Below are 22,757 nucleotides of genomic sequence, written 5' to 3'. Positions count from 1 at the left end.
GCTGCACAAAAGGCTTCTGTATTAGAGTCGTGACCACAGGGATGTCTGTGATAATAAAGAAATGAGATGAGATTGGAAATTCACCATAATGAAAATATTGAACACGATGGTAACAAATGATTTTATCTTTGAACCAGAGAGAAATTACTGGTGATTTGCCTGTTGCCAAGAAACTAAAGCAACAGAATGAATTGTCTCAGGTAAACACACACACACACACACACACACGTCAATAACAGATTGCAGCAACATACCTTATATCAGAAAACTATTAATTTAATATAAGGTCACAATGTAGGTGGGAATTTAAGGTTTAAGATTTGTTATTTATTTATTTATTTTGGTACAAGAACTTTTTCACAAATAAAGTTTTCACAAATAGAAAATCACACACACAACAACATATGAGAGACAAATACATTACATACAATGCTTACTAAAATAAACATATACAGATACCTTCCACCAGCCTATGAAAGTGTATTAGTATGTTATATTTATTTATGATGTTTTGGTCTTCTATTTCAACTATATGCTGCTCTTTTGAACTTTCTACTCATCATTACATTCTGAAAAACTGTAACAGTTTACACAAAAATATTAATAATAAATGTTTCTAGAGCAGCAAATAATATCACAATGATTTCTGAAGGATCATGTGACACTGAAGACTGGAGTAAAGCCTGCTGAGAATTCAGCTTTGCATCACAGACATTAATTACATTTTAGAATATATTACAATAGAAAACAATTATTTTAAATTGTAATATTATTTCATAATATTACTGTTTTTACCGTATTTTTTATCAAATAAATGCAGCCTTGGTGAGCATAAGAAACTTAATTTAAAATATAAAAAATCGTACCGACGATAAACTCAGAGTTTTTAATTAAACTCTTTTAAAAAGTTTTCTGTCCCCATGTTGTCTGACATCGTTCATTTTACTGTGATTGGCTTGCAACATTCTGCCAAACAGGCAGTACTTGATTTTATTTTAGGAGCTCAAACCTCATCTTTGCCTCAGGCAGACTGACGTGCATGGCTCAGACCATGTGTAAAGCACTAAACCATTGTGACCCATAAATGAAGAACACAGAAATGCTCAACCTTTACCTTTCTCTTGCATTCTGAGAAAGAAATTTCTCAGGCCTGCAGTGCATCACAGCAGTCAGTCGACTAGAGGTGCTATTCTGTTTTTGACGACACACTGTCTTTTCACATGAGGCCTGCAGTCAGGAGGAGGTCAGTCAGTGTCAACATGTTACATTTAACAATAAAGTATGATGAGTCTCTGCTGAGTAGGTTAGTGTGTCAGCTACTCGAAGAGATATTAGTCATGCATGTTAGCGTAACTCGAGTTTAGTGCCTTGAAACTTAACAAGTCCGCTGATATGTAGTCACTTCAAGCTTTGGCACAACAATTCACAATCAAGTTTGTAATGTCAAGACATCATTGAGATGTTTTTTAGCCCATTTTCTAAAATGAAATAGCAGAATATTTACTTGAAAGTTAAATTCTGTTCTTTCCACAAAAATGTAGCCAAAGAAATTAATTGAACCTTTGAAAACCCTGTTTAAAATAAACTCATATTTGATTCTATATAAAGTGGGTGACCACTAGATTACCACTGGAGTACTAGATTACTCACGGACTAATAATTTCATACAATTTGCATATAGAAAAGGTTCTCAGACAACGTTCACGGGATTCTGGCAAGGTTTTCTCAAAGTTATGAACAAGCATTCTTTCATACATTAATAGAATCCCCGGGCGCCGCAGCAAAAATGGCTGCCCACTGCTCCGGGTGTGTGTTCACGGTGTGTGTGTGTTCACTGCTGTGTGTGTGCACTTTGGATGGGTTAAATGCAGAGCATTAATTCCAAGTATGTGTCACCATACTTGGCCACATGTCACTTCACTTTCACTTTTTCACTTTCACTTTTGTTCAAAGTTACCTGGTCTTTAATAACGTTCTCAAAATGTTAGCACAAAAACCTTATTTATAAATCGTTCATGGAACATTCTTCTGAAACCTTTCACTTGGATGTTCGTCTAACTTAAAAAAAAAAACATTAATACTTAATAGTTTCAGCTGGTTTAAAAAACATTCAAAAGTAACTTTCCCATAATGTTTGCAAAATGATAAGATGAAATGTTCCCTTTTGAAGTTATTTCTTCACGTGCACGTACATATATTCAAACTTCTCATTAGCCAGCTATGCATCTACGCAGTCTGGATTATGTATTGTTTATTTATTGCTTAGAATTAATTAATACGTATGTAGTCTTATTACACTCTTATAACACTTTTTCGTGTATGTGGTTTTAGTTTGTTTATTGTTTTTCAATATTCAAGGAACCAGTAACGCTGCAGAAATTTCTTATTGTATCTTTATCACTGAAGAGGTTCATCTGCTTTTTAACCAAATAACACTCATTTTGGTAATATAGCAAATAAAAGAGGAAGTCAAATGACACTGGCTAATCATTTCCTCGCAACTCACATGTCATGAGAGCTTTCCTTAGGCCACAGCAGCTGATGCGAGACCAAAGCTATTACAGATATCCTAGAGAAAAATAGCTTTTGAGTCCAACTTTATCACGAGCAACAGGAATTCACGACAGAGAAACTTTGCTTGAGGGAAACCTGCCATCCAGGCTCAATGAAAGATCCTTATATCTGTGGAATTTTCCTTGCATAATAATACAAAATAATATTTTAGGATTTTACATTTCGTATGTTAATCATTTTTAACTAGCCTAATTAATTATAATTTTGCTATAAATACATTATAAATCATTTTAAATATTGCATTTTAATAGAAGTTGTTTTGATGAGTTTATTTATTAACTTATTATTAACCAAGAAATGTATTAACTAAGCAATTTATTAATTATTAAGTATCTTCATTTTATGCTGCTATATCAGTGCTGCAAAAACAAACAAGCGCTCAAGTTTTGAATGCATTCATGTTTTATTTCTCTGAATACTCAATGTCCTGCGGCAAAGTAAAAATCACATCAGAGCATGAATTCTTTAATTTCTAAAAAAAAGTTTTTGTACAGTAGACGTATAACCATTACAAGAAACTGCGCAATAGGATCTCTTCCTAGTTGTATTTCACTGTACATCACAGAGAAAACAGGACAGATGGTTGACAACAGAATACTTTCAACAGTTCACAGAGTCCTATAAGCAGTGTAGTTGACTGATCAGAAGGCATCTACAGATCACACAAGAAAACAGCCTTCTCTCAAATGAGCTTCAAAATGAACAGATGAAAGACTGAGTCTGCCCTCGGGTAAAAGGGTTTGCATGCCCGCGTGACACAAAGATGGCTGTTGGGTCTAAAGTTTAATTATACGTCAGTTTGTAAAGGCAAAAATATGGTGTTTAAAGAAACCAAGTTTAAAGTTTGAAGAAACTGTTCAGTGAACAATTTTTATTCAAAGAACTTAAACATACACATAAGAGTAAGTCATATCATTAACATTTTGTATTTTTTAAAGTATATTTAAAAAAAAATACCAACAGATCTGCGGTGATCAAATATAATTCATCATATGTCAAAAAAAGTAGTAAAATGTTGTGATGTCATCTGTTTTCATGAGGCAGACTCAGCTCATCTGCAGTCATTTTTATATTAATGGGCACCAATAGAGACTAGGCCAAGCCATCAGTTACAAAACACATTTACAGATTTAAAAAATAATAATAAAACAAAACATTCAAAAAAAAATCTAATAAAAAAAAAAACACATATATATAAAAAAATAATATTCTGAGGAAAGAAGGAAAAATATCAGTAACAATTTATTTTCAGCATTTCTTTAGAAAAATGCCCTGTAAAAAATGATTAGAGCACTAACTGAATGACTCTACAAATAATAAATAAATACATATAATTAAATTTCTACAAAACTATTTAAATTAGATAAAATGATCTTGTTGGCTAGAGTGTTAGTCATACTGCTGTAATACTCTAAATAATACAAAACGTCATTATCTAAACACCCACTATAACCATAACAGCACTGAATAAAAGCATCTCAGATCTAAAGAGTCCTTCTATCCAAGCCTTGTAAATGTTTCTGTAATCATAATAACCAAAGGACAACTTCCATTTTGTCCTAATACAATCCCCTCCATCACCCAAAACACCCCTAGTGTTTCCCTCACCACTTTTTAACGGAAAATGTGCATTTTCGCACACACATACAGCTGATTTTGGTCCAGTATAGGAACAAATATTAATTTAACCGAAACTAGGATTACACAAAAACACTGCGTCCAAGTGCAGCCACCTAAAACTGAAACACAATGATGATATCGTATTTTACAGCAAATTCATTCAGTTTTTTTTTTTTTTTCAGTTTGCAAACTGATAAGGCGCTAAAATCTCTTCGGTAAGGGGATTTTTAACGATATCTTGACAATACAATACAAAGGCACCATACATAGTACAACAGCAACAAATGTTTTAAATGATGACGACAATCTTTAACAACGGACATAACTTTCTTTTAAAAGTTTGTAACTACCAAGCAACTTTGCTTTGTTTAAATAATAGCCAAATACAAGGGGAACGAAATAAAAAAAGATGGTCCAGTGCTAAGTACTTCACATATATTTGCATGACAGACGCAGAAAAGAGGTATTTAACATTAAAAATGTACTTAAACAGGAAAACAGCGCCTCATCTTTTGTGCTTCATTAAATCAGAATTAGGCATAAAATGTCTATGAATGCAATGTACAGTATGTTTACTGAGGTAAGCAGCAAGGCTATAGGTATTCTGATTAATTTATGAATACTGTACGCCTATACCTTCTGTAATATAAAAAAAAATTGGATACATCCGATTAGAGGACCATAACCAAAAAAAAGGACATTCCTTTAAATTCTTAGTAACAATTAAAAATAACTGCATTAAGCTATTAAAAATAAATCTGTCAAAGTATAAAGTCATATCGAGTCGATCTCAAAAGACAATACAATTCTGCACTGACAGACAAGGCACAGCAAACTGGTCATATCTGCTGTAGAAAAAGAAATGCATAATAGGACATTCTGTAATCCAAGATGCAAATTTGTCGATCAGGTGGGAATCATGGTTCTGTTTGCTGAGAGAGACAATGGCACCTCTCCACAAGTACGAGGGCAGTTTGGTACTCACTTTTCTTCACCGTACATTCTGAAATAAAAGCTGAAAACATGATACCGGAAGCTAAAAATCACACAAACAAAGCCCTAAATAAAGGGATGACCAAGTTATATGACACATATCTCCGGTGGTTTTAAATATATATCAAATAAATCGAAAGTCCTGATTGAAAACTTACGAGTCAAACATAAAGACATGTAATACATGTATACAGACATGTAATGAAATGTATACAGTATATTACATTTAATCGAGGAAGGACTGGCAAAATCTACATCTCAACTGAAATGCTCCTGTGACCTGATGTTGTCTGGTTTCTTACGTGGTAATTCATATAGATTTTGCCTATATGTGTCAGTAGGATAAGACATTTTTCTGGCTCACGTAAGGAGAAATGAGGCAGTTGAGGAATACAGTAAAGGGGGTCTGAGGTGGGTACGAGGAGACTTTGCGAGTGGAAGAGGCATCTGTCGCTCTGTTTGGTCTTCATGACTCCTGAGGTACCACTTCCATCAGCTTCTGGAATGTTGCTGTGACAGAGACTAGACAGGAAAAATAAACAATATTATATATTATAATTCGGCAGGGATGCATTAAAGGTGTAGTATGTAATATTGACAGCTAGCGGTTGAAATGGGTACCGCAATCCAAATTCAAAATATTGTTTCTCCCGCCCCCTCCTCCTCAAGACGCTCACGCAACGGGAATGAGCACAATTTACAATGGAAGGCGACGAGCCTTACACTGTAAATTGGTGAGATGATTAATCCTCGTTTTAATATGTCTCTGGTCTTAGAGCTTTTTAGATAGATTCCAAGGCATTTTAGGTCGGGTAGAATCTGTGATCTCTGACCCAGTTCGTTTGCTGGCTTGCATGGCACCCAGGGTGTCAAAATACTATTGGTTAAACTGGCAGTGGGCGGAATCACACAGACCCTGACACAGAATGCACATTTTCAAAATAGAATAACTGGCTTTAGCGTTGTTTTTCGGAGAAACAAGTATGTGAACTTAGCATGTTTCCTAAATATCTGCAAATGTATTATGGTGTTTTATGCATTAGTAGAGTCAAAAATTACATACAGCACCTTTACATTGACCAAAAACGTCATTAAATATGTTTCTATTTTAAATAAATGCTGTTTTTTTTATTTTGATTAATCTAAGAAAGAAAAATGTATCATGGTTTCGACAAAAATGTTATGCAGCACAACTTTTTTTAACATTGATAATAATAAGAAATGTTTTTTGAGCAGCAAATCTGCATTTTAGAATGATTTGTGAAGGATCATGTGACACTGAAGACTGGAGTAATCATGCTGAAAATTCAGTTTTGCCATCACAGGAATAAATTACATTTTAAAATATATTAAAATAGAAAACAAGTATTTTGGTTGTATAATATTTTACAATGTTACTGTTTTTTTTCTAAATGATGATAAATAAATGCTGCCTTGGTGAGAATAAGACTTTTGTTTTTTTCAAAAACATTAAAGAAATCTTTTCAACCCCAACAAAACAGCATGTAATTAATTTTTTTTATTAATTGTATTAATTCTGGGTAGGATTCATTAGTGCATGTAATTGTTCAAAAATGTTCACTTCATCTGAAACAGTTTTTTTTAGTTAAATAAAAAAAAAGAAGGCAATATAATAGCCCACATTTACAATTCAAATTAAATCTCATTGGATAAAAACAAGCCCCATCCTACATTATTTTCCACCAAATATAATATAACTCTTTAAATCTGTCAAATTATGGAGGTTAAATGCATACCAAATATCTCATGTTGTCTTAAAAAGCAGTGCTGTTGAATAAACACTCATGAACTTTGATTTGAACAACTTAGACATCAAAACCTCAGGAACATTTTAACTGTCTAGAACCATCTCTTTTTCAATGTTGTGAATCAAACAAGAGGAGAGACACTCACAGATGATCTGCAAGAGCCATTTTGGCTTGTTCTGCCACCAAACGCCGAAGAAGTACACAGGGACTCCTGTGGCGATGATTCCAAATCCTATAGCACACTCCACAGGGGTCTTCCAGATGGACACCACGATGAGGAACAGGCAGGCCAATACGAAGGCAATAGGCAGCAGAATATTGACCTAGTGGACAGAGAGGTGGGACAGCTTTGAGAATGTGATCAAAAGTCTATTTAAAGTACAGTCTGAAAGTATAAAGTATGTTTATTAAAGAACATTTATTTCACTTATGAAAGACACACTGCAGAAGTGTTGAGCTCAGTGTTACTCGCTCTGACAATCACCATTATTCTCTGGCTGCTCATTTTGGTAGGACATCCTGATCTTTGATGTGTGGGTTGTGTTTTCTCCATTTGTATACAATGGACTTCACAGAGCTCTAAGAATGGTTCAAAGCTATTCTTTTTATACCCTTCTCCTGCCTTCTTTCTCCTTACAACTTCATCACAGTTCCCCGGGTAGCTTCTTGTTCTTTGTGATAACCAGACTGATCTGGTTTTGCAGAATGGTTTCATTTACTTGACAGATGGCCTGATACTCTCCTCAAGCTTGCTCTGATCAAGACTAGCTCATTGCTAATTTCACTTCCACATTATGATTTTCACTTCCACATTATGATCAATAATTATGATGTCTCTGTCAGTTTTGAGCAATTTAATGCATCCTTGCTAAATAAAACTACTGAATGGTAGTGCATAATTAATTTCTAAAAAAAAAACACTATTTACTATGAATTATATGTAAAAAATATATTTTTAATACCCCTAGTGTATTAATGTATTATAAATATTCCTATCATCTAGAAGTTCAACAGTTAAACTCATGAAATCAATAAAATGTCTAAAGGTAGAGAAAGCCAACATTACAGGCAGTACTAAGTACAGTGAATGAAACAAACAAGGGACTAATGAGATCTAGAATGAGAGAAAGATTATGAGCAATAAGCAAATGGCCTCTTTCACTCCAGTGCCTCCAAACCTCGTTTGATGAACATCCCTCTGTGTCCCTGAGTGGAGGCCACTGAGTGCAATGAGAGACTGAATGTGGATGAATGTGAGAGAAGCGCACAAAAGGGCCTGTGTGTTACCGTTCTGTTGCTGGCTATGTCTGGTTTCAGACAGAGAACACATATATTATGGCAGGTCACTTCTCATGCATTTGAAAGTATGATCTTGTTCACCCTCACATAATCCATCTGCGTTCACTCACTAGCTCCGCCCCCTGGCTCACCTTAATTGGTCGTTCCAACTCAGGTTTCTTGTAGCGTAACCACATCATGCCAAGGATCGCCATGGCGATGCAGAGCCAATTAAAGAAGCTGAAGAAGTTGATGACAGAGAAAATGTCGTTGGAGAAAGCGTAGAGGAGAGTCATGATGCACTGTGGGGAAAAACAAAAGAAAAGGTTTAGACCGAATCATTATGATCTGTGAATCAGTTCAACCAATTAATTGAAAAGAATCCATTCAAAAGTGTGATTAACTCAAAAGTTGGACATTATTATAGATTCACACCTTTTCTAATGAATTTCCAAGACTTTTCCAGTCATCTGTGATTATTGAATAAGGATTTTGAAAACATTATAAAACTAATTCGCTAATAAATATTTCAGATTTGTGAATCAGTTTGACTGATTCATTAAAAAAAAAAACACTCAAAACAATGACTTTTAAAAATAAAAAATTAGAACTAGTTAAACGGATTCATTGAACAAAACTGACTTTGAGAATAATTTGGTTAAAAATTAGAACTGTTTATAAAGATTCACTTAAAAGAGCCAACTCAAAAGAATGATTCATCCACAGATCAAAACTGGATAAACTGATTCATTGACAAGAACATGATTTAAAATAATTATCTACTGAAAAAAAATTTGAACTGGTTAAACTGATTAATTGAAAAAAAAAATCACTCAAAAGAACAATTTGCTCAAAAATTGGAACAGATTCAACTGATGAGGGATGAGATTGGTTTTGGACACCTACAGTAAAAATAAGTGAAGGCAGAGGGGTCAGCAGGTCAGGGTGGATCATCGACAACAAACTGGGAAGATGACCTTCTCGGGAGCCCACGTAGAACAGCCTGAAAGAGCAAGAAACACAAGAGACCGTTTTGTCCATTAGGTCTGATACAGAACAGCGATATAAACAGATCTATTTCAAGATAACCTGACCAGTGTTTACAGTGGAAAAGCCTGCAGGGTGACTTTAGAACAAGACTAACCAGACAGATTAATCGAATAAACAACTTCAAGTAAAGTGATCTGATTAATGCAACCTCTTCCAACACAGGATATTTATAACAAGTGTGTGTTAGTGTTTGTGTGCATTACCTAGAAGAAGTAAACAGAGAGCCATTCACAGAGCCAAAGCATGACAGGCCCACAAACACAGGGATTATCCAAGCCATTGGTCCTAAGTGGTAGTTTCCAAAGTCCTAAAAAAACAATTATTATGTAACTTTAATAAACATTAATAAAAAGAAGACATAAAAGTAACTGAGCTAAATATGGAATAGAATGTATCTATGTGGCGACACTCACCACAGCAACAGCCTCAGATGTGAGCATTTGCTCCGGACTGAGTGTGGTGAAGTAGGCCAGGTTTGTCAGCACGTAGACAACGGTGACAATGGGGAGTGAAATGATGATGGCCCGAGGCAGATTTCTGTAACACGTCGGCACATACACTATTACATAATCCACCCCAAATCAAAAACTTCACTATGCTTTTTCATTTATAAAAATTAAATATGTGAGGTTATTTTTGTGCTCAGTTATTTTTCAGAAATGTGAGAGGAAGTGCCTAAAAATACATTTAATAAATTAAAAATATTTAATATATATCTTGAATATTTATTTATTTATTTAAGAAATGAATATAACTTTTGATCACTCCACTGAATATATATATATAAATTACTTATTTAGATTCTTCTAGATTCTAAACTAGATTCTTCTTTTTATAAGACTTTTTTGTTTTTCAAAATATTCAACATATTAAAAAGAGTTATATTCATACAATATACAATATTTTTACTTAGGAAAAATATTTATTTATTTTTCAAATTTATTTATTTAAAATATTTTTAATAAGACAAATAAAGTAAGTATGACTTACTTGAATGGCTCAATCATCTCCTCTGTGACAAAATTCAAATAATTCCTGTTAAAAAAGAAAACGTAAACAAGAAAATTCAAAGATTTAAGCACATCCTGTTCTACACTGCTGAAGACCAAAAATAAAGAAAATGAGTAAAGAAACTATAATAATATGTAAGAAAATTCCATTTACAGAATGTCCGACGAATAGTTTGAATTCTAATAAGGGAATATGTGTGTAATTGTAAACGTGTTATCAAAACAACTAACTATATTGTTATGTGGAATGGGATTTTGGACCAATTACATTTCACAAAAAGAGCAAAACGACCAAAATATATTGTATGTTGTTGTAGTCATGGCTGTTTAAGATTAAAAAAAAATTATTTACATGGAAAAGATAGCTTGGTTTACATGGTGTATAATTACGTTTTACTTATGATTTCCTAAAGGTCAAAGTCTAATTCTTCCTGTTTTTACCTAGTTCCACCCAAATCTAGTTCTGTGGTCTTACCATCCTCCATAAGCAAACAGCCCACTGTAAAGAGCCAATCCGATGTTGCCAAAGTCTGTATTGCTTCCTCTAAATGAATTTGCAGGCAGAAGCTCAATAGTATCACCTGAAACAAGAACAATCAGCATGAAACATGAGATTACAATGCTGTTGCAAACTATCTGGAACATTACGTAATAAACTCAACCCGTACAAGTCATAATATCCAGGGAGCACTCTGTAATTCCCACAATATTATCCCATGAGAGGAACAAACAAACTTGCATGGAAAAGTTTCAAGGTGGACGACTGTTTCCTGCTATCATAATACCATAATAATAATAATGTCATAATAATAATGAGTTTTCAAAATCATCCTGTTGACATTCTCAAGGCTGGTAGTGGGCAGTAGGTCAGTGCATGAGGGACAAGGCCACAGATGTCACATCTGAAAAGCAAGAGTGATGGGAACACAAGAACTAAAGAGAAAATGTAGGGTTTGCACATTCTTGAACACCCGAAGCTCGTGAATTTCCCACTGGGTCAAAAGATGAACATAGTGTTGTTTTAGACTGGGGCCTGTTCTCAATCTCTCCCGTGAGAAAGCCGGGGGAGATCAAACTTCTACGTACATCCATCGCTCCAAAGCCTGCGGGCTACGGAGCGACAAGGACTTTCCTAACAGAAGATGCCGTAAGAGTTCAATTTATGGTAAGGAAACTCTGCCACTTTAAAGGATTGGCCCAGCAGTCCAACAAGTGTTGTAGTTTAGCAACAAACATGTGCAGGTGTAGAGAAAAAAACTAGTTTAACAGGTTTGAAGAAATTGATATGCCGAACAGAATAATTTGAGACTAAATCATAAAAAAGTGACTTGCAACTTGACTTCTCTCAAAATAATTTGTGAAAATCACTATATGGATTTGATACAAAGTAGTCTCCCGTATGCTTTCTTTGTTACTCTTTTTTTTTTCGAGATTGTGTGGTCGTTTGTTCTTTCATTCCTGAGCAGCTCTTTAGCACAATAGCATCAACTGATTTAATATCCTAATTTGCAATTGTTTTTAAGGTTGAATGACCTTAACGATCAGAAAGTAAAGCACATGATAAGCACAACCTTCTTAAATCTAAAAACGCACATTTAATAGAACATATCTCTTTGCTTTCCCCATGGTAGAGTAATGGGTAACTATGGCAACTGGGAATTATATGATACATTTAAGATGTGTTGCCATTCCTCAAATATACATACACTACTGTTCGTGGTCAGTAAGCCTGTTTTTTTTTGTTTTTTTTTAAGGATATTTATATTTTAGGATACATTAAATTGATCAAAAACGACAGAAATTTTAAAATGTCACACAAAAATATGAACTGTAATTATAAGAAACGTTGAGCAGCAAATCATCATAATAGAATGAATTCTGAAGTATCATGCAATACTGATAGCTAAAGAAATGGCTGCTGAAAATGTAGCTTTGCATCACAGGAATAAATGACATTTTAAAATGTATTAAAATAGAAAATCGTTATTTTAAATTGTAATAATATTTCTGTATTCATCAAATAAAAAAAGCAATTGAAAATAATACAAATATATTGGTACGTGTAGAAATGAACATTACCCATATAAATAAATGCTGAAAGTATTGCTTATTGTTTTTTTTCATATTAGCTATTGCATTAGCTGACGTTAACATATAAGTATTATCAAATTAATTGTCCTGTGGCAACGAATTGAGGCTAAAGTAATTTAGGCTTGAGTTGAGTTGGACTCCACCTCCATGAACCCTACCTAGGGGATTTGTGAACATGTCCTCTGTGCAAGAATGACTGCAGCCCAAGGCAAGCTCATGTGAATCAGTGTGATCGATGGAGGCCAACGCCGCCTGGTCACATGACACGGCTGGTGAGGCAAGTGTGTGTGTGTGTGTGTGTGTGTGTGACTGTATGACTGAGGCAGTCAGGCGCAGAACGAGACTGAAAACCTGTATAAACTCTTTGTACAAACTTGAGTATTACAGGCTCAGACCTAAGCCTCACAGAACTACGCCAACCCAGAGGAGCCCGATCTCTGTCTGAGAGAAACGCTTCGACAGCAGATCTCAGCTTAGCCTAGATTCAATCTGAAGAGTTCCAAAAAAACAACACGCAATCTCAAAAACACAATAGACAACAATGCAGTGTGTGAAAGTAAGTTCAGTGAGCTGAGTGTCCCGTACAGCATCAGTTGTGTAACCGTTGTCACATAAATCTGAACAACTTAATGAGAGGAAAACTAGGGCATCTGGTCAAATGGACATTTACACTGACATACTGGAAAAGTGTATTGTCATATTCTAGTACCAAACAAAACAATGTTAAAATTATGCTTTGGAATACTTGATTCTTATAGTTCAATCATAACATTTTGTTGTAAAATACAAAGTAATAAATGCTTTTTTATTGGCCTTGGTCAAGAATTTCCCCTATTTCTTTTATTTTTTTATTTATTATTTAATAATCTATTGTATATTTATTATAAGTTGATCAAAAGTGACAGAAAATACATTTATGTTTCAAAAAATATTTATATTTCAAATAAATGCAGTTCTTTTGACATTTTTGTTCATCAAAAATTTTTGAAAAAATAATGTATTTCCGTTTTTACAAAAAAATAATAAGCAGCACTGATAATAATAAGAAATGTTTCTTGAGCAGCAAATCAGCATATCATTTTATATCATTCACTTCCCTTAAAACAAATAATACAGACAAAAAATAAGCTATTATTAAATCAAAATGAAGGAAGTGTTACACAACCTCAAAAGTAGTGCTGTAGTCCCACCGGTTTTGTGTTGTGTTTCCATTATGACCTATTTGCATCAAATATTTACTCTTCCAAAAGATATATGTGCCTGTTTATTGTGTTATTGGGCTTGCATCATTTCTTGTTTCTGTTCCCTCGTTTTTTCCCTTATATTTCTTGTCAGCTCTCAAATATAATTATCAACACAGTGGCAAAAAGACCCATAAAAAAACTTCCCACCAATGATTATGCTAATAAGTGGGTGGAGTCAAAAAAAAACGTCCAGAGTCTCACTGTCTCTGTGTGGGTGGAACTCCAGTCCCAGAAGAGTTCAAGATGGTTGATAAGCCACGAGGTGTCCTGTTGCATGCTACGTTTTAGCATCGGCTGAATGTAACAGAATGAAAAGTGGCTTTCTCAAAACAAACACAAGCACTAAGATACACACTGAGACCTTTTCTGAACATCTAAGTGAGATAAGTCTATTACGCAGTCAAACAGAAGCTTTGTGCACAGAGAATGACGTAGAGAGAGGAAATGTCACAGAGGAAGATGCTGTGAATTAAACAGCTCTTTCAAAACCGAGACTTCACAAGTTAAATAGGATACTTGTCAGTTTAGCCATATACGTACATATCTGAGGACATTTCCACAGACATCTCTCAGAATAGGGAGGGTGTCATCATTACAGTCATCATTATCTGGCCTCATTTTTTCTCACAGTCTCTTTGCATTTGGTAATCTAGCTCGCACACAAAAACACCCAACAGATAGCCAGCTGCCTTGCGGTCTTCAGTCAACGCAGACAACAACCGAGGCATTCTAACAAAAATGGAAAGTCATAAATGACTGATTTGAAACACTGACTCAACATAGGAGTCCAGCTCGCAAGGGGAGAATCAACTCAACTCACAACTGCTTTAAATAGAGTGTGTTATCGGAAAGTCATGTCAGAAAGATCATATTGACGAGTTGAATGCACATGAATGCCTCCACAATGTCGTAATTACGATTGGGCAACTCTTTAAGCCCTGAGTTTCTGAGTCATGGGCGTCTCAGTGAGAAAATATGGGTTACACAATAGATGCTGTATCTTCATATTGATGGTAAATTTGTTGATATGAATGGAATAACTTTTTCATTTACAAAAAAAAGTTGCATGCACAAAATATATTATTGTACAATTACGATTCAATGATGATTAAATTTACAGCACCTTCTTAAGTTAAATAAAAACATAAAAAAAGCAAAAACACACCTGATGCACATTTTTTATTCATCATTTTGTAGAAGTTAAACATTTCTGTAGAATAGGTACATCGCCATCTTGCGCTGACCAAAGTGACTTGAATGCACCTGGCGTCACAATTACAACTTCATAACTCATAAATACTAACTTCCCAGGAAGGAACCATTTGATTTTACCATGTGGCTAAGCTAAAAAAAATGCTCATCATGTACAACCCGAAAATGAAAATCTAAACATTAAAGTACATAAATATATAAGCTAAAATCCAATTTCCGAAAGAAATTAACAAATTTTAATGTATATTTTTATATAATTGTCTCATCCACCATCTTTGATTCTCTTTTTCACTAAGCTTGCCGCAATGCATTCTGGGATGTCTCTGATAGCAATAACAAAAGCAAATAAATGCTGCTTTTTTAATTTTCTATTCATCAAAGAATCTTGAAAATTATGGCTTCCACACAAATATTAAGCAGCACAATTATTTTCAATATTGATAACAAGAAGAAATTTTTCTTGAACACCAAATCAGCGTATTAGAATGATTTCTGTAGTATCATGTGACACTGAAGACTGCTGAAAAATCAGCTTTGCGATCACAGGAATAAATAACTAGGGCTGCCCTCGACTAAAGATTTTTCTGGTCAACTAGTAGTCGTTAATTTTAAGCATTAGTCGACTAATCACACCATTTAAATCATGATAATGAGCCTTTAATTGCCTACATAGCCTACTAAGAGTACAGGAGCACGCATAAAGCTTGCCACAGCACACCGGCAGAAGTAATGATTATGAATGTGTCAGGGAAAAACAGTAAGATTAAACTGCATTAACATTTTAATAATCTATTGATAAACTAGTGTTTTCGGCTAAGAGATTAATTTGGCGACACTGACTCGTCATATCCACAGTAGTGGATGCGCCTGCATGCAAGTTTCATATGGATTGGTATCTGAGAATATTTGTTTTCCACATGAACTGGTTCATTTGAATTTAGACATTTGACTCTCTATAGATATATAGTTTCGCGCTCAAATTCACAGAGGCCGAGACGGCAGAAAGCACATCCTGTTTGCTTTCATTATTTTACAAAAGCGCAATGTTTTGTTGTTATAGTGAGTGCCCACAAATAAACGTAGAGGCTTTACAGATTTGAAAGATGTATTACTTCTATCTGTATGACCAAAATGACAGAGTATTTTAATGCAAGTGACTGCACCGGCGCATCCATCTGTCATGCTGTGAGCGCACTACTGTTCAGACACTCGAATAGCACACATTTTTCTAGGTTAACATTAGATTGAGCGGCCATGTAAAGAAGCTACTACTTACATATTTCAGATGATAAGCCATATTTGAGGTCGATGAATTATAGGCAAGCGTTTGGATGTACTGTATTAGCACAAAATCCAGCCGTTAACGATCTGTCCGTGACCTCACCACTTCCTGTGGATTTTATTTTCTGCGACTAAGCGACTAATACAATTTTGGTTGACCAAGCCTCTTCTCTTCGACTAAATGTTAGTCGACTATTAGGGGGCAGCCCTATAAATAACATTTTAAAATATATTAAAAAGAAAACAATAATATTAAATTGTACTAATATTCCACAGTGTTACTGTTTTAACTGTTTTTAGATCAAATAAATGCAGCCTTGGTGAGCGTAAGAGATTTCTTTCAAAAACATGAAAAAAATTTTACCGACCACAAACTTTTGAACGGTATAGTTCAAGTGAATTTTCGAACAATGCTGCTTTAGAAGTATGCTGATGAAGCACCTCTCTACCGTGAGAGAGATGTACATGTGGCAACCTCATCAACTGAAGGTCAAGTTCTGAGACTTAACCACACAAAAAAATCCACACCCAAAGGCAAGACCGAAATCTGGCAGTCTTGGCAAATTTTGGGAGAGGCAGGCCAATTAAAAGAGCCGTGCCCTACAGTTCTGGCTCCTATATTCAATAATCAACAAGCAGCACGGCGTCTCCTTCCCATTTTCCTTTCTTTCAGAAACTATCTTGCTGTCTGTCACTACACGTCCACTGCTGTGGGCAGTGAGAGTGGGTGGATTGGAGAAAAAAGATGAAAAGAAGAGCTAATAATCCATTCGCATTAAACTGTCAGTTTCACTGACTCGCAACTGAGTAAGTGATACCAATTTCAGGCCTTTGTTTGTGCAGTAAGTGAATGGACCTTTGTTAATCTTAATCTCAGACTGTGAAATCCTCTTTATCCTTTCTGAATTTGTGAGGTTAAACCAGTAAGCTAATGAGAAACCAAACCCAAAAAGTTATTAAAGAACAGTGCACCCAAAATCTCATTTGCTACATGCATAAATGTAAATGTTACTCTCTGTGAAACCACTGATGATAATTCCAGTTGGTGACTGAGACTATTTAAACAAACTACTGTAGTTCATGTCAAGTCTGAAGGTAAGGTCTGCCAGCTTGTACTACAAATCTCTGAATTGCTCTCTTTTTGTTTGCTCACTCTTTCTCTAGACTATTGCTGTCAGTGCTTTATTGTCTCAGTACCAAACAATCAGAGCTGCTGTTCTGGCTGCACATTCAGGAGGTCTACAATTCTCTGCTAAACTGACCGGTCCACAACTATACAACTGCAATTAGATGTTGCCATTATGAGGCCTGAACCTGAGTACAAAAAGAGATGGAGTACAAACATATCAACATGGCATGAACCAAGACTGCGGATACATTTTTTTAATATTTGATTTATATATTACAGTGAGATTTCATTATTTTCTAGAACTAAACAGTACATTGAATATAAAAATCTAAATTATATAAATTAAAATGAAATATAAATTGAAAAAGTTTGAAAAAAAAACTAGCTAGTTTGGGATCAATTGTTGGTTGTTAGTTAATGATAACTACATATTTAATATAAATAAAAGAAAATTATTTCTTCCATCATTTTTCTTAGTATGAGGTTCGAATGGCTCAGAAATATAACACAAAATCTTCAAAATGATGTTATTTTGCATGATTTTAATTGTGAAATTAATAATAAAATAAATTTAATGATGTGTGATTTTAATAGTTGGATACAGTCAAGAAGTCCACAATCATCGAGGTAGGATATTTGATGTTTTTAAAACGAATTAATTTTATGTTAACTAATAGTTTATCTATTAACTGTGCCTTCATTGCTTTAATAAAGTAATGGGACGCCAGTTTGCTACCTATTAATAAAAGAGTCATTTTTGCATGAGGCTGATGTTGAACTGAACTTGGTCTCAAACTTTGTATAGCTTGCAGACACTTTTCATCCAACTAAAAGCTCGCAAAGCGACATTGTAATGAAAATTGTTGGAACGGTACATTGTATCCATAGCAAAAATAAACAAACACTGAAGCCAAGGCCTACCTGGGACCATACAAATCTTTATGCATACCAGAAAACATAAATACAGTCCCTCTGCCCGAATTTACAAACTTATACTATGTATGGGTTCATGTGGTTGCTGTGTTACATGGTCCAACTTATTTTTTAATAATATATAATATAATAAGAAAACACCATCCATCTTCCATCCATTCTTCAGCACTTGTTTAGTTATCTGACTGACTGTTAGTGTACATGTTAGAAGTATTTGAGTGTTACCCACCTTTGCCGATCTCCACAAAGCCAATAATTATGATGAGGCCCAGGGCGAGTAGCTTAGCAGCAGCAAAGGCATCTTGAACCCTTGTGGCGGCCTTCACGCTGTAGCAGTTGACAGCGGTCAACAACACTATGGGGAGAGATGGATGGAGAAAAAGAACCACAGGCATTTATTTTTTTGTCTTTCACAACAGAGGCTCAGAGGAAGTTAGCCTAAATACTTGGTAAACTAATTAGGCTAGAATTTGTCATCCACACTTTAACTCAGGAGGCATCAACCACAAAGCGCTGTTTACATTTCAGCTATACACGTGGCAGCATTATCTGGCATGCTACTTTTTTAAATGAAAAAAGTTGGGTTTGAATGGAAAAACAGACATCAAATAAACTTTGGTGTAAGAACTATCTGTCTGATTTTGAAAATGTCAGCACCACATGTAGGTTCAAATAATTAGGAATGATTAGGATGATTATAGACTACAGCACAAAATAATCTGCCTAATGGGGTTTGATTGTATTACAGGGTAGATCTGCAGATAATTATTACTTGAATCATATGCAGATGTCTTGCCTTACTTATTCAATCCAGTTACTTTTCAATCCTAGTCTGTTTAACTCTGTTTCAATGCGATTAACAGAAATCCTACTGACTGAATGGCTATGTCACACAATATACTGAGTAAGACTGATTGGCTTTGTCGGGGTGGATAGCCTTGTGGGTAATTATTTGGGGAAACAAATCTAATTGCAATTTTTTTGTGAATAAATTGTGAATAAAAAAAATATTTATTTAATTTTTAAAGAGCTAATTTTTTATGTCTGCTATACTTTTTTTTTTTTTTTTTATTTTAAGTAAAAAAAAAACTTCAGTTGTTCAGCTGTGTGGGATTTACATGAGCTCCTACCACCTCAGCCTCCAGCCCCTGCCTCCATGCTCCCTATTAATAAATGTGATTAACTAACGAATACTTCAAAGCAGCATTAGCTGTAAATCGGTCTGGGCACCAAACAGAGAGGCAAAGCCTGACGGACTTTGTGTGCCCCTAAAGTACAAAAGGGGGTCTGTATAGGGTAGGACAGTAGGGCCTGGGTCCCCTCACGCATGCACACACTGTTGTATTACTCTGTCGGGCATTGCAGTTCTCATTCTTAATAGACCAGGCATCATGAGACAGAGGTTCCTCCCCAAGCTCCCTTACAGCAGGAGTATGGTCCCACTCAGGGGGCCTCTCCCATGGATACGCAGCATAGTTTCATGCAATGAACCAATCGTGAAGTCCCTTTTCAATCATGACCTTAAAACACATGAGAAAATAGGTCAGGGGAACAGTGGCCAGCTGCTATGCCAACAGACCCAAATACTGTCTATGAGGTACCAAACCATAAAACTGAGCACTTGGGCTGAAGTCTGAATGTTTTTATAAATGTAAATGTTGGTATTAATGTTGTAAATCCTGTAACCTGTCGTTGCTCAGCTTAAACTTATGGCCATAGTCATCTTTACATCCCTTTCTGTCTCGTCATGTGAGTTCTTATGGAAGGATTAGACAAGCCACTAACTGGGCGAGATTATAACGGATAGTGGGTGCTGTGTTCATTCACTCCCTCACAGTCACAAAGAATATCCATTCCTGTACCCCAATCAAGCATTCATCTGGCCTAAATGGGAAGAAAGGAGGAGAGAAAGAAAGAGGAGACAGAGAAAATGACAAGGAAAGAAAGAGAAATATGGGTTTTAATTTGTTGGCCAATTGGTAATTAGGGCTTGAGCTAATTCTGCTAATCCTGACTGGTTTAAACCTGCGGGAGGGCTGCATTGCTTGCATGGCTGCTATGGTAAATCACAACCTCGACATATTGCCATGAGCATGCATGTCAAAGATCTGTGATTGTAGCGCTGCATGGCTCATTTTGGTACTCTTACTGCAAGAAACACACACAATTTATGGCAAACTATAAAAAAAGAGAACAGTTAGTAGCCTAATCATTAACAATGAATAATCTTGGTTTAGACATGTATGTTATTGTATGAAGATATATTTAAGTGGAGTTTCTGGAGAAGCAAAGTGGATAAATTATGAAGTTCATGCAAGATGTTTTAAGTTACTAGCATTGGTTAACTTAAAAAAAATCTAACATGAACTTCATAATTACTCTGCTTTTTTATTTCCATGCTGGGGAAAAAAACTGATTTGAATTTTCTCAAAATACTTATTTATTATCAAAATATAATTAATATCAAAGCGTCGCTAAATTGGTGTATAATTAATACTAACAATGCAATTAATTTGCATAAAGCCCGCCAGTGTGATGTAGCCGCGCGTGCCACCTCCTCCCACACTAACTTAGATGATGAAATTTTCAGCACCTTTTCAACACACTGAGTACCTCCTATAGGCTAACGTTACATACGCGGTATCGGTGTCGACACATGGCGTTTCTTTCTGTAATTACACATTTCTGTCACAAATGTAGTTACAATCGTTTATATGTACAATCTGGCCGAATTATGAGAGAAATATGTTGTACATGAGAAGACTTGAGACGCTGAGAAGATGAGGCGCGCGAACGGTACGCGAAATGACAGCTGAGGTAAATTCTAACGTCAGAACCATTCAACTGAGAAGATTTGAAAAAAAGAGTGACTTAAGCCCTCAGTTGTATTGTTTATTTGTGAAATAAATGGGTAAAATGTGATTTATGTGATCTAACGAGGTAGGTAACAGGTTACTCACAGATACACAGGCAGGCTATCAGCTTAGCCCCCGTCTCGGGGACAGGACAGAAGGGAAAGATGGGCTTCAGGAGGTAGGTAGCGAAAACATAGGCGACAATATACTGCGAGGACGGCCTGATGATGAGAAGCTCGATCCAGAGTTTCAGAAACGCAGGTAGGGAGCCGTAAACTTCAAGGATGTAAGCGTAGTCACCCCCAGATTTGGTGATGGTGGTCCCCAGTTCGGCATAGCACAGAGCGCCTATGGTGGAGAAGACCCCGCATACAGTCCACACGACCAGCGACAGCCCGACTGAACCGGCTTCTTTCACCACTCCCGTCGGTGTAACGAAGATGCCAGAGCCAATAATGGTGCCTACAATAATGGCCACGCCGTTCACAAGAGTAATAGTTCTTTTCAGCTCTACTGTCTCTTCTCCATCCGCAGAGGTAATATCTGCGGTCGGGCTTTCAGGCGTGCCGTCTCCTAGTCGGCTCATGTTGCCATTCCCACCTCTACTGGAGAGCATCTTCTCCGTCACCTGCTTGTCGTCTTCATCCCGGTCCGCAGATGCATTTGAACTCCGTTTCTTCAACCCTGACATTGCTTTCTCTTGTCAAACAAAGCCAGACGCTTTGTTTTTCTCTATTATGTGTGAAAATTACCCGTTCAGCTCCCTCGGACTGGGCTTGGCTGATACACGGTGGTACCGTAGAGTCCGCTCTGACTCACAGAAACGTGGTTTCTGAAGTGTGTCAACGTTAGAGGCACACAAAAGCATCTCCTGACTCGGCCTGCCTCTTTCCTCCGCGTCATCATTAAGTGTTATATTTGAGGTTTATATCGCCCTCTAGAGTCTCCCTTCCTGAAAGAAATCGCTGTTACTGGGCGGTCCAGCAGGTTGAGCAAGTTGTATAGGCTACTACGTTGGATCAAGGCTTTTCCTAATTGTTCAGTTTCGGTTGAAGCCATAAGTACGGTGACGAGAGAGCTCAACGCGCTGCAAATAGAAAAAACACCTGCAAATTAAGAAAACATCTTCATCAATCTGACAACACACAATAAAAAAAATAATAAATAAATAAATAAAAAGCAAATGCTCATAACACAACCAAATAAAGAAATGCGCTGCAAAAACAGAAACGCGCTGCAAATGCTCACAATGCTTTTTACATTTTTACAGTGTAGGGCTACATGCTTATATGGCATCAATATGGTAAATTATTTCTGTTGATAAAATTATTTTAAATAGTATGAAAAACTATACTTTGATCGCTATAGAACAAGCATTACTAAAATATTCTAAAAGGCTTAAATAGGTTTATTTATTATTAATTGTTTAATAGTTTAGTGTTTTTTACTCATTTTTTACATTATTTGCCAAAATTACAGGTAGCTATACAGTCAGTTGGAATATTTTGGTTGATGATTTAATTTTACACATTTTTTATTTAATTTGGCGTTAGCTTTTCTAGCACAATCTTACAAACCCCCTGCAGTTCCACCATTCTACCATGAACTGTGGGAAACAACCTCTAGATGATGAGTTTTTCTAATTAGTCTTAAATTTTCTATTTTAAATATTCAGACTATAATCCTTGGCTAGACGTGAATTACCATAACTTGTCATT

General features: G+C 35.7%; 1 protein-coding gene across 1 annotated transcript; it reads right to left on the bottom strand.

Annotated features, from left to right (window-relative positions):
• Positions 1-4,756: 4,756 nt before the first annotated feature.
• On the bottom strand, positions 4,757-21,883 carry LOC107701543 (large neutral amino acids transporter small subunit 1-like). The gene is made up of 10 exons (XM_016503587.1): positions 21,145-21,883; positions 18,414-18,539; positions 10,770-10,875; positions 10,275-10,319; positions 9,698-9,821; positions 9,488-9,591; positions 9,141-9,237; positions 8,387-8,536; positions 7,102-7,279; positions 4,757-5,709 (listed from the first exon to the last, which is right to left on the bottom strand). The coding sequence occupies exons 1-10, from the start codon at positions 21,728-21,730 to the stop codon at positions 5,654-5,656; spliced, it is 1,572 nt and encodes a 523-aa protein (XP_016359073.1). The 5' UTR covers positions 21,731-21,883; the 3' UTR covers positions 4,757-5,653.
• Between the last annotated feature and the right edge of the window lie 874 nt (positions 21,884-22,757).

Source organism: Sinocyclocheilus anshuiensis, unplaced genomic scaffold, assembly GCF_001515605.1.
Source record: "Sinocyclocheilus anshuiensis isolate Anshui unplaced genomic scaffold, SAMN03320099.WGS_v1.1 scaffold729, whole genome shotgun sequence".
NCBI classification, from domain to species: domain Eukaryota; kingdom Metazoa; phylum Chordata; class Actinopteri; order Cypriniformes; family Cyprinidae; genus Sinocyclocheilus; species Sinocyclocheilus anshuiensis.
This window is presented reverse-complemented; position numbering and strand designations above follow the sequence as displayed.